The following is a 13634-nucleotide window of genomic DNA, read 5'->3' on the forward strand; positions in this document are numbered from 1 at the left end:
AATCGTTTCCGGTATGACGTCACGTGCAAGTTTGCATTATTTTTCTCTCTCCGAAGGTGTTGTTTGCGCCTATAGGATACATTCGTAGTAGGATTATGTCTGGTACAATGTATGTAAAATATGTTGCCATATGAAACAGCTCAACAGCTATTTTGGACGCTGCCAGGTACATTTAGCTAGATAACAATAATACGGGAACAAGTAGGACTCCATCTCCCATAGTCCTCGATACTTGCAAATATTGTAATGGAGATCCCCAGCAGTCGTATGACATGAAGTTCTTCACCTTAAAACCAGAGGACGTAGCTACACCCCCAGCATGATTGGTATGTGATAAAGTTGTAGTAAATCGTTTCGTCCATTAATTTGACGTTGTCAATTCTAGGTTATGTTGTGAATAACAGCATCTCCACGAACCCGTGATGCTGTGTGCATAAAATAGCTTATTTTTGTGCCTGGCTTGCTAGACTGGTCAGTTGACAATATAACAAGCTGCTGTTTCTGCTGTTATAGAATAGCCCTTACGTGTGTACACGAGAGTTGCATTAATGCTTACAAGATGTACTATCACCTGCTGGGTTCTAATTTATAAGGTAAACAGTAAACAGCTCTACTACATGCTCACGTGAACATGCAGCGCACACCGTCAAACCCACGCCACGCGCCAGCCAGTGACAGATGCATTGTAGCCAGATGTTCTGGCCCAAGTTTTTGATGGCGATTGAGTGACGGAATGCCATGAATAAACCATTATATGGCATCATGTTTAATACTTTAATCTTCCTATTATTCCTATCAATACAAGGTCAAGTATAGGACAAAGATAATATATTTTCAGTGTGTTCAGATTTGTGCAAAGGTCTAAGGAAGAGAGATCGATTATGTCTTGAGTCTCTGGCCCATCAACTCTGAGTCTGTCTTAGGCTCACACATCCCCAGGGGATAGGGTTTGGTTTGAGCTGGCTGAATTATGCTTGTCTAGCAGTAAATTGCACTAGTCCTATAGAGGGAAGGGGATAAGAGGGAGTGTTGAAGGGAGGGAAAAGTCATCATCCAGGAAATCCGTAGGGTCAATATTTCTCTCCTGTTGGTGATCGCAGACACCGCGGCCCCAGAACTAGGTCTATCACAAGAAAACAGACATACCTTTATTATGTGGAATGTCATTATATCCATGTTTATGTGACACAGGACTTTTTAAATTACCTTGATAATACAGCAAGTTGTAATAATGGCTGGGTCTGCATTAGGAAGATCTAATCTTGGTCATATGATATTAAAATGCAAATTACTGAATTTAACTGTAATATATAGCCTAGGCCTTGACAACGTGTCCCTTGTGGCTCAATGGGTAGAGCATGGCACTTGCAACGCCAGCAGTGTGGGTTCGATTCCCACGGGGGACCAGTACAAAGAATTATGAACATTTATGCACTCACTACTGTAAGTCGCTCTTATCCAAAGCGTCTGCTAAATGACTTAAGTGTAAAAATGTAAACAACACAGAAGAGGGGAATCAAACAAACCTAGACTACCTGCCTTGTGAATTGCCAAATCCTTACCAATTACAATAGGCTATGTCTTCTAGCGGAGCAGGACTGTGTAGCAGTAGGTATTGAGTCTGAGCGGCGCTACTCCGAGGGGTCAGAGAAGTTTGCGACAGAGGCTGAGGAGAGAGAGGGAGAGACGCCAGTGTACTCCTGGGACAGGCGAGAGGGTTCAGGATTATTTACTCGAGACCAAGGAGAGAATAAATTGCTATTGATTTTTGGTTCGTTGCAGCTAAGTGTCTTTCCTGCCTTTGCAGTGACTCCAGGCCAAGAATAATTTTCTTTAATATGTATCCACATTTGTTTTCTGCGTTTCTCCTCATGTGATTCCATTGCAGTGGTGTGTTGTCATTTTCTTCACGCTGAGTTCAGCAGTCTTGTGAACGTAGGCCTTAGCCAAAGAGTGTACACTAGAGAGTTTACAGTGGAGAAGGAGTGAATGTGTGGGTTTTATTTGGTGAGGTCGTTGGAGTTTGGGTTAGACGGACACATTATGACCAGAGGCTAGTTACGTCAGCCTTGACAAGCTAGACTCCCACTGATTCAAATCAAAGTTAATTGGTTGCGTACACAGTTTAGCAGATGTTATAGCCGGCGCAGCAAAATGCTTATGTTACTAGCTCCTAGCAATGCAGTAAAATGTTTTTTAAAATGTTTTTTCATGTCAAACAATATCAATGATTTTTTGATTGATAAGTTATTAAGGCTAGACAGCCCTCAACCCAAACAAACTGAACATGGTAGATCATAAGCTGTGTTCTAGCTCTGAACTTGTATAATCTTTGGGGCCATGGAATGACTGTGTAGACTTGTAACAAGGTATTTGCATATTCTTAGGAAAATTATCAAACCGTTTAGGCCTACTTTAACATATGTTTAACCATATTATCTGGAAATATGTATGATAATGAGTGGGTGGATTTAAAGGATATCAAACATGCAGCATTTCCTCCCTCAATAATGAATGTTATGCCCCTTTGTTAAAAGGCATAATTGTGTATTTAATTCCATGTAAAACAAACAGTAGTGACACAAAGGCAGAGGATTTTGGAGAAAAGATGAGGAGTTTCAAATGGTGTCAGTTATAATCACACATTTACATTCAATAGGTCTTTTAGCACTTTATCTGAATTCCGATGTGTTTTTATTCATATTTCCATGTATTGCTTTCACTGGAGGCACAGAGGAAGAGGACCTTGAGAAATCTGGGCTTCAGTGTGTGATGGCAGTAAGGAAATTGGTGTGTCAATCACAAGTTTTCATATCTTCAAGCTGGCTGTCATGAAAAGGAGGCAGAAAGAGAGAAATGATAGAAAGAAATGGATTGAGAGAGCAGGAGAGAGAGAAAGAGCAAGCGGTAAAGAGAGAAATGAGCAGAAGTGACTGAAAGGGACAGATACTCCGATAGGGCTGACGCAGTGTTAGTGCCTAATTGCCTCTGGAAAAGATAGAAGCCTCTCGGAAATCCAAGAGGATAATGACTGTATTACTGTCAATCAATGTTGAATGCAAGGTAAATACATATTACCAGACTGAAGGGAAGAGGGATTAGTGAACCACTACACACAGAAACCCAAATCCTCAATGGATTTCAATGGGTTCATATCACCCCCTGTCTTTGCCAGGTCCTGGTATTGCCCCACTGAGATGATGTCAAGGTCACCTTGGTGGGGTGTGGAGGGACGGTGAGGGGAGTCTCATGACAGAGCTTTGTGTGTAGATTTTCGCGTTGCTCTAGGACCTCAAGGAGTCTAGTTCAATTGTCGATTTTCTGCCTCAGGCACAAAAACATACAGCACTTCCCAAGAGGACATGCTCTCTCATAATATGTGTGTGTGCAAGCCAGTTCCTGATCTAGTGTCCTTTTACTCTTGGGGACCCCAGTCCTTTTCCTCTAAGCACCTCTCTCTTTGAGTCATTTTCCCAGAATTAATGCTTTATTGTTTAGTCGATGATTAGACCGAATAATTTAAAGCGTCAGTCCCGCTGGCGAATGGAAGGCCACCTGAAACGCAACCGGTGCCTTTCACAGAACGCCGCAGTTTCTAATGAAAAGCCGCAGATGGGGTCTGGAAAACAAATTCTGGCTGAAATTGGAATTGGTTACAGTGACTCTCATGCAAATATGTGCTGCCAGCAGCCACGGCGCTAATAACAGGGAAGTGGTGAGGGCGCAGGTGAGATGGCTGCCACAGAGAAATTAAATGGAGATGGAAGGAGGAGAAGGGAAGCGGGGAGGCAGGCAAAATGGATCTGAAAGATCAGGGGAATGAGTAGGAACACCTGGCCTTTTGCTGATACCCCTGGGCTTGTATCCTTCTAATACAATACAGCCTACCTTTTTAGTACGCACTCTGCCTCTCTGAGTTGTTCAGGGGTTTCTGTGGAGTGTACACAGACCAGGGTAGTGCTTTAATCTGCAGTAGGTCTGCATGTTTTGTTTGATAATTACTTTGATTGATGAAGGGTCAATGCGCACTTGTTCTGAACATGCAGAGCTTTGACTGAATGTGAGCTGGCGTGACACTTCTCTAAATGGCTCGTTATCTGGACAATGCTCTTTGATTGTCATCGACATAACAGCATATCTGGATGATCAATATGGAGAACATGACTTTGCTCCACCTTACCGACTCTGTCTCCCTCTCTGACAGAGCCCAGCTATGCGTACATGCGTTGTGTCGCTCTGCCCTTGGTGAGGTGCTACAGGTGGCAGACGCAGGCTAATGGTTAATGACCATTGTTATTGACTCCCTCGGATGGGACTATGACAGCACAGTCCAAGCAGTTACAGCAACACAGGGCTCTCATTAGACCTTGTTACATTGTTATTACTTAGGCTATTACATGCCTATGGCATACTTGCTCTCTGTCTTGTCTTTCAGCTCTTTCAAATAAAAGTTGTAGAGAAAATTGTTCTAAACATCAATTGTCATCATATTGTCATTGAATTTGCCAAGTACAGTATCTATCATTACTGATATCTGCTGATGAAAATGACCTACAAAACGTTTTTATTGTGTTGACACTATCCATTCTTTGCATTTTCTGTTTCTGTTGTGGTTGACCCACAGAACACAAAAAAGCAATCTTAGCGTCTTCATCTTTGTGCTATTGGTAGAATGTGACACTGCTTGCCTAGTGAGGTAATGCAGCCAGCCAGTGTTCCAATAACCCAGCAGAGGTACAGTCGTATCACACACTATCTGTGTCCCAAATAGCTACACCTCACAGTGTGTTCACAGACCCAATACAGCTCCGATGCAGTCTTATCTCCAGGGAGACTCTTATTTATCTCCATCACTTGGTATTGTATGGGGATGTAGTCTGGCCACATATTGCAGTGGGGGGGGCATGGTGGTATTCCTGAAGGCTCCATTATGCAGACATGGCCGCCTCCTTCAGATTAATAAGAGAAGACGGGGGTATTTCCTGGCTTTCCTGCACTGGGCCGGGTTGCGGCAGGGCGGCTGATGAACGGGCGCTGTGCGCCAGAATCAACCCAACCATTGATCTAAGAGATAATCCTCCTCTGGACAGGCACCGGGCCCGAGAAACCTGGCACTGGCCCCATAGCCACTGCTAGCCTCCACGATTGATAGCCTGGGCCTGGACCGGGCTTATCGTAAAGCATTGCACAGCATTGCTTCACAGCACCCGTCACACATGACCTAACGCTGCACCTGACTGTGCCAGCTATCAGGATAAGGATCAAGAAAGAAGGGAGAGGAGAGGGAGGTGGAGGGAGAAAAGTTCTTCACCCCAGTGTTGGATGGGAATTTGTTCTCTTAATTGCTCAAAGTGAATTCTGGAATTGAGGAATCCATCTTCTTTATAGTTATGTGCGGGGGAAATTTGGGGCTTGGCAGTATTTTACGGCGGTTTTGCCAGGGCCATTTGGGTGCTTTATCCCTAATCAATAGGAAGAAAAAAGGAGTGACGTGGGCAGTGCACTCATAAAGGAGACCTGTGGCTCGCCAAGCCCTCTGATAGCATTGCATTAGCGTCTGGAGAGCCTAACAGGGCCCTTATGGGAAACTGCATTGCCGGGTTTAACTCCCTGGAGTGATCGAAGTCCTGGGCAGCTGTCATTATGATGAATGGAGTCATTTTACAGAGCATTTTCAACTCCCTGCCCTCTCCATGTACTGTTCCTCTCCATGTACTGTCCCTCTCCATGTACTGTCCCTCTCCATGTACTGATCCTCTCCATGTACTGGTCCTCTCCATGTACCTCTCCATGTATTGTTCCTCTCCATGTACTGTCCCTCTCCATGTACTGTTCCTCTCCATGTACTGTTCCTCTCCATGTACTGTTCCTCTCCATGTACTGTCCCTCTCCATGTACTGTCCCTCTCATGTACTGTTCCTCTCCATGTACTGTTCCTCTCCATGTACTGTCCCTCTCCATGTACTGTTCCTCTCCATGTACTGTCCCTCTCCATGTACTGTTCCTCTCCATGTACTGTCCCTCTCATGTACTGTTCCTCTCCATGTACTGTCCCTCTCCATGTACTGTTCCTCTCCATGTACTGTCCCTCTCCATGTACTGTCCCTCTCCATGTACTGTTCCTCTCCATGTACTGTTCCTCTCCATGTACTGTCCCTCTCCATGTACTGTCCCTCTCCATGTACTGTCCCTTTTCATGTACTGTCCCTCTTCATGTACTGTTCCTCTCCATGTACTGTTCCTCTCTATGTACTGTTCCTCTCCATGTACTGTCCCTCTCCATGTACTGTTCCTCTCTATGTACTGTTCCTCTCCATGTACTGTCCCTCTCCATGTACTGTCCCTCTCCATGTACTGTCCCTCTCCATGTACTGTTCCTCTCCATGTACTGTCCCTCTCCATGTACTGTTCCTCTCTATGTACTGTTCCTCTCTATGTACTGTTCCTCTCTATGTACTGTTCCTCTCTATGTACTGTCCCTCTCCATGTACTGTCCCTCTCCATGTACTGTTCCTCTCCATGTACTGTCCCTCTCCATGTACTGTCCCTCTCCATGTACTGTCCCTCTCCATGTACTGTCCCTCTCCATGTACTGTTCCTCTCCATGTACTGTTCCTCTCCATGTACTGTCTTTACTCTTTCTCTTCCTCCCTGTTCAACCAAACCTTCCACCTTTCCACTCCCAGTCAATCTCTCCCTCTCCTCTCACCTCCCTCTCCTCTCACCTCCCTCTCCTCTCACCTCCTTCCTGCACTAAAGAGTCCCTGGACCCGTTTCCCTCCAATGCAGCAGTTGAGAGTTAAGCCAATCTGTCTTCATATTACTGCCTGTGTGCGGGCTGCATTGATCTGGCCGCCTGCCACTCCACCCAGACACAAAGCATTGGCTGACCATGATACCCTCCCTGCCACTCTCCTGCCCCCTGCCACCTTGGTCTGAGTGACATTGCATCTCTCTGCATCGCATCTCTCTGCCTCTCTCTTTTTGAATTACTGTCATGGGACATTAGCAGTTGGGACATTAGCAGGAAATAACACACATTTAATTATGCAGATTTTTTTCCAGACTAGAGTGTCCTACTTTTACTTTGTGATTTTGGTAGAGTAGTCCACCTGGGGAAATTACATGGGACTAGTGAGGAGCAATAAACATGTGAAGTTCCCAAAATACAGACCCCCCCCCCCCCCCCCCGCCATCTCTTTCTCCCTCTCTTTCTCTTCTCTTCTCTTCTCTTATTTTGAGAAAATTAAGATGCCTGTTTTGGGTTTGGAAGTATTGGTATTCTTCTCCCTGCACGCAGCCAAATTTGTGGAATTATGTTGTGAGTTGTTAGCCTTCCAGTGAGTTCTCTTCTTGGTAATCCGGCCTGGTGGTGTTGCTGCTACATGATTGCATTCTGTCACTCTTCCTCCCCAGACTGAGAACTCAGGTAATCTGGGCACGTTGTGGCCCCTTCACCAAACTGACGGCTTCTGTGATGAAACATGACAAAGGAGGAATTTACTCATTTGTTAGCCACTTGCATGGGATGCAAAACAATGAGGGACATTATGGAAATCTCAGTGACGGGGCAAATTTGAATCAGCCCTTCTCCTCATTCACTTTGTGTCACAGCTCGGACTGGATTGGCTTTAGTGCTGCCAGAGATCAGTCAACCGAGAGACGGTTGTGTCATAGTGGTCATTGTTAATATTGCTCTAACTTTAGGTAGTCTCTTCTGTGTAGATAAATCAGGTATCTGATGTGATATAGCACGGGTTCAAACCAATAGCGTAATGGTGTCTGTCCACTTTCTTGTTACAATCTCAGAAAAGGTTGTGTAGCTTCCTACTGATTTAAGTGACAGAGTATATATTTGTCTTAGAATAATGTTGCAAAAACACTTTTCTAAAGGGAATGTCGCACATCGGCAAAGAGCAATCACTCAACTGAGTCAACTCCTTCTTAAGCACCAAATGGAAGAACACTCCACTTTTTGTTGTTTTAGCAATCGGGACCTTTTTTATTCCTCCTCAGTCATTAAATCTAAAACGATTACATCTCCTGTAATAACTATGATTAGTGCTGCGTTCCCATGACTACTCCACACAGTGTATGTGTTAGTGTGTGTACAATATCTTTCTGTGTATGCTTAGCTTACGTGTATGTGTTAGTGTGTGTACTCAATGTATGTGGGCAATTCCACTGTATCGGAATTACGCTGAGACTCAGATTTTTCACTTTAAAATATATACCAAACAAGAACCATTGATTTCAAAGTTTAACAAACCATACAACTCTATGACTTCACAGAACACTTGACAAAAACTGTGCAGATTTTCAGTTTTTGTTTGGCATACAGTTGAAAGTGAAAAATCGGAGACTCAAGGTAATTCCGTTTCCTTGGAATTGCCCATGTGTGTATGCTTAGGCTATATGCTTTTGTGTGTGTCTGTGTATGTGTGCTCGCTTGCCTATTCACCTCACATAATTTTGTATTCCTTCAATCACACACATACAAACACACATAACATACACACTATACACACACGTACACCTGGATTGTGTGTTCTAGTGGCAGGAGGGCACACACTTAATGTTTTGTGAAATCTGTTGTAAAATGTATATTAATGTTTAAATGTTTTATTATAATGTATATTACTGCCTTCATTTTTACTGGACCCCAGGAAGAGTGGGGATCCATAATAAATACAAATCAAAACCAGTGTGTGTTTAAAAAGGCCTAGGTAGTCTATACACATCTCCATTGGCTCATAATTTCCTATTTGATTGCAGACATTTCCCCGATCAGCCATTTTACAGTCATGAATGTATCTCCTTGCCTCTAGGGGCTCTGAAAAGGTTGACTCATTTCAATTAAAATAATAAGTAGTAACGATAGCAGGAATGAATACCTTTGCTCCAAATCTCACTCATCTTAATGAAAGGGTTTGGGGATTTTCATATTGGCTTAGCCGGCTGAATGTTAAAATCCTGTTTCTTTGTTTTCTCCTGTATGTAATCTGTTTTCCACCGCAGCCCCATCTCCCTGATTCACGTTACTTCTCCTCATGTCCTTTCTTGTTCTCGCTCCTCTGTCCCCACATTCCCTCTCTTTCTTCTCCACTTCCACTGTCTGTTCACCTCTCTTCTGTTACTTCTGTGTTATGGTTGCCTATGTCTAGCCAATCGCCTTTTTATACACTTCTACCCTCTCTGACCACTCAGGCCTCTTGTCTAATTCTCTTTTTGCCTCTTTTGCCACACAAGCGTCTCTCTCTCTCTCTCTCTCTCTCTCTCTCTCTCTCTCTCTCTCTCTCTCTCTCTCATTCTCTCATTATTGTTCACTATTGTCTCTGACTTATGTCACTTGTCTCTCTTCTCTCTGTCTCTCCAGTGTATGTGAGGTTTAACTCCAGCCATGGCTTCCCAGTGGAGCTGGAGGAGGGGGCCAGCATCGCAGCGCTGAAGGAGACGGTGGGGAGGCTGCAGGGGGTACAGCCGGAGCAGCTGAGGGTCATCTTTGCTGGCAGAGAGCTGCTCAGCGACTGCACCCTCCAGGTAAGGTCATCATACTCCCACTTCACTCATTTTACATTTACATTTTCGTCATTTAGCAGACGCTCTTATCCAGAGCGACTTACAAATTGGTGCATTCACCTTATGATAGCCAGTGGGACAACCACTTTATTTTTAAGGGGGGGTAGACGGATTACTTTATCCTATCCCAGGTGTTCCTTAAAGAGGTGGGGTTTCAAGTGTCTCCGGAAGGTGGTGAGTGACTCCGCTGTCCTGGCGTCGTGAGGGAGCTTGTTCCACCATTGGGGTGCCAGAGCAGCGAACAATTTTGACTAGGCTGAGCGGGAACTGAGCTTCCGCAGAGGTAGGGGGGCCAGCAGGCCAGAGGTGGATGAACGCAATGCCCTCGTTTGGGTGTAGGGACTGATCAGAGCCTGAAGGTACGGAGGTGCCGTTCCCCTCACAGCTCCGTAGGCAAGCACCATGGTCTTGTAGCAGATGCAAGCTTCAACTGGAAGCCAGTGGAGTGTGCGGAGGAGCGGGGTGACGTGAGAGAACTTGGGAAGGTTGAACACCAGACGGGCTGCAGCGTTCTGGATTGTAGGGGTTTGTAGGGGTTTAATGGCACAGGCAGGGAGCCCAGCCAACAGCGAGTTGCAGTAATCCAGACGGGAGATGACAAGTGCCTGGATTAGGACCTGTGAAACCTGACTGGTTTGGATCAAGAAGGTCATTCTGAGAGAGATAGCAAGAGAGTTGGCTAAAGACGGCACGCTCAAGAGTTTTGGAGAGAAAATAAAGAAGGGATACTGGTCTGTAGTTGTTGACATCGGAGGGATCGAGTGTAGGTTTTTTGAGAAGGGGTGCAACTCTCGCTCTCTTGAAGACGGAAGGGACATAGCCAGCGGTCCAGGATGAGTTGATGAGCGAGGTGAGGTAAGGGAGAAGGTCTCCGGAAATGGTCTGGAGAAGAGAGGAGGGGATAGGGTCAAGCGGGCAGGTTGTTGGGCGGCCGGCCATCACAAGTCGCAAGATTTCATCTGGAGAGAGAGGGGAGAAAGAAGTCAAAGCATAGGGTAGGGCAGTGTGAGCAGGACCAGCGGTGTCATTTGACTTAACAAACGAGGATCGGATGTCGTCAACCTTCTTTTCAAAATGGTTGACGAAGTCATCCACAGAGAGGGAGGAGGGGGGGAGGGGGAGGAGGATTCAGCAGGGAGGAGAAGGTGGCAAAGAGCTTCCTAGGGTTAGAGGCAGATGCTTGGAATTTAGAGTGGTAGAAAGTGGCTTTAGCAGCAGAAACAGAGGAAGAAAATGTAGAGTGGAGGGAGTGAAAAGATGCCAGGTCCGCAGGGAGTCTAGTTTTCCTCCATTTCCGCTCGGCTGCCCGGAGCCCTGTTCTGTGAGCTCGCAATGAGTCGTCAAGCCACGGAGCAGGAGGGGAGGACCGAGCCGGCCGGGAAGATAGGGGACATAGAGAGTCAAAGGATGCAGAAAGGGAGGAGAGGAGGGTTGAGGAGGCAGAATCAGGAGATTGGAGGGAGAAGGATTGAGCAGAGGGAAGAGATGATAGGATGGAAGAGGAGAGAGTAGCGGGAGAGAGAGAGCGACGGTTGCAACGGCGCATTACCATCTGAGTAGGGGCAGAGTGAGTAGTGTTGAAGGAGAGCAAAAGCGAAAAGGATACAAAGTAGTGGTCGGAGACTTGGAGGGGAGTTGCAGTGAGATTAGGAGAAGAACAGCATCTAGTAAAGATGAGGTCAAGCGTATTGCCTGCCTTGTGAGTAGGGGGGGACGGTGAGAGGGTGAGGTCAAAAGAGGAGAGGAGTGGAAAGAAGGAGGCAGAGAGAAATGAGTCAAAGGTAGACGTAGGGAGGTTAAAGTCACCCAGAACTGTGAGGGGTGAACCATCCTCAGGAAAGGAACTTATCAAGGCGTCAAGCTCATTGATGAACTCTCCAAGGGAACCTGGAGGGCATTAAATGATAAGGATGTTAAGCTTGAATGGGCTAGTGACTGTGACAGCATGGAATTCAAATGAGGAGATAGACAGATGGGTCTGGGGAGAAAGAGAGAATGTCCATTTGGGAGAGATGAGGATTCCTGTGCCACCACCCTGCTGACCAGATGCTCTCGGGGTAGGCGAGAACACATGGTCAGACAAGGAGAGAGCAGTAGGAGTAGCAGTGTTTTCTGTGGTAATCCATGTTTCCGTCCGCGCCAAGAAGTCGAGGGACTGGAGGGTAGCATAGGCTGAGTTGAACTCTGCCTTGTTGGCTGCAGAACGGCAGTTCCAGAGGCTGCCGGAGACCTGGAACTCCACGTGGGTCGTGCGTGCAGGGACCACCAGGTTAGAGTGGCAGCAGCCACGCGGTGTGAGACGTTTGTATAGCCTGTGCGGAGAGGAGAGAACAGGGATAGACAGACACATAGTTGGCAGGCTACAGAAAATGGCTACAATAATGCAAAGGAGATCGGAATGAAATGAACTAAACATCTGGGAAAGCGAGAGAGCGGGGCCTCCCTCACTTACGTTTCACTGAAACACCCAAATATAACTCTCCCAACTTCCACCTCAGAAACTATAATTGTTGTAAACTACAGCGGTTCAATGTTTTCTAGGAATAGACTAACTTAGTTTATTCAGCTAGCTAACTTGTTACAGTATTCTTCCGTGAAAACCGTCCAGGGCACTGAATCCTATGACGCCACAGCCAATTAGCATGCCAGCCTCCAACAACACGGTTTAGCACCAATACTCGGCCACAACAAACCACCAGTGTGTGAACACGCCAAGCAGATAATTCGTGTCCGTGTCTAACGTTGTGTAAAGTTCTGGGTTAGTCCCGACAGCTTGAGCGAGTCCGTCGTCAATTTATTCAGCCAGTTAGTTAGCTAGAATAGTTTGCATACTAGCTAGCCATTGCTCTCTGCCAACGAAAAAAAAACCTCCTCCCACGGCACGAACACACAGAGAGAGCCAAGCTAACGTTAACTAGTCACCCATGTCCCGAATTCCCTTGAACGACTCTGGTTACCAGTATGTAAAAACAAAACACAAATGTAGGTTATAACTTACCCCTGGCAGCTACTGTTAGCCAGCCAAGTGCAAAGCTAGCCACTGAATTGACTCAGCCAGTTCGCGTCTGTTCGCTAGGTCGTTCCAGCTATTGTTTAGTTAGCTATCCAGGTAGCAACAAGCTAGCTACATTTCGAGTACAGTAGCTACTAACTACCTAACGCCAACGCTTCAGACAATGAGGTTAAAAGGGTAGGCAGCTAGCTGGCATAATTACAGGTACTCTCAAGCGTGAAACAACTATCCACAGTTGCTAATAGTTACCAGTAGCTACCCGCTAGCCAGTCCAGGTAGTGGGTTAGCTAGCCTCGTGCTTCACCGGGCTCAGCCAGCTCGACCCTGTCTTTTTGACTGTGCTGTTTGTGTGTGTGTGTGTCAGTGTGGTTGTGTCTGTATAGCAATTAGTGGTAGGGTGTGTCTTTGTTTCCTCATGCCCACCACACGCTTGCACATGGGCACACACACCTGCACTCTTATCACTCTCCACACAGTGTTTCCGGTGAAGGCTGGAAGCCTGGCGTTCTCTCCCCATCCTGACTCTGACAGCGTAAATAGAGCCTGGGGATCCCATGAATTTTAGTCCACAGCGCTTCATTAAGTTTGACTATCTTAATTATGCATCAAAACAGTCAGGCTCACAATGAGCGGCCGGGGAGCCAGGCACACACACTCCCCACTCTGACTCCTGACTGTGTCTCTCCAGTCAGTTCTGCTCTCTCTACACATTTATACCTGAGCTCCATTTCCCCCTGACAGATTGCTTCTGAGGCTGGGGTAAGTGCAGGTCTCAGCTTTTGATGGTGGTACTAGCACAGTGGGAGCATGGCATTGTGACTCGACTCTGCCTCCTAGAGTATAAGCGAGCCACTGTGTGTTTGTCAGCCTGTGTACAAAGTGGCTTTGTCTGTCCCCCGGGGTTTGGGGAGAATAAAGTGCCTCAAAGCATGGAGTGAAGGATGAGGGCATAAAGTCATTGGTTGTGTCTGGACCAATGATTCATGTTATTCAGTTGACATGAAGGCGACTAGTGTGTGTGTGTGTGTGTGTGTGTTTGTGT

General features: G+C 46.2%; 1 protein-coding gene across 1 annotated transcript in view; it reads left to right on the forward strand.

Moving 5' to 3' along the window:
* The first annotated feature begins 7 nt into the window (after window positions 1-7).
* prkn (parkin RBR E3 ubiquitin protein ligase) overlaps window positions 8-13634 on the forward strand; it is an 83572-nt gene continuing 69945 nt past the window's right edge. The window contains exons 1-2 of the mRNA XM_084153446.1: window positions 8-326; window positions 9377-9540. Coding sequence (XP_084009572.1) covers window positions 320-326; window positions 9377-9540 — 171 coding nt within the window. The 5' untranslated portion in view covers window positions 8-319. The remainder of the gene's footprint in view (window positions 327-9376; window positions 9541-13634) is intronic.

Source organism: Coregonus lavaretus (assembly GCF_964263955.1).
Source record: "Coregonus lavaretus genome assembly, chromosome: 36".
Taxonomy (NCBI): domain Eukaryota; kingdom Metazoa; phylum Chordata; class Actinopteri; order Salmoniformes; family Salmonidae; genus Coregonus; species Coregonus lavaretus.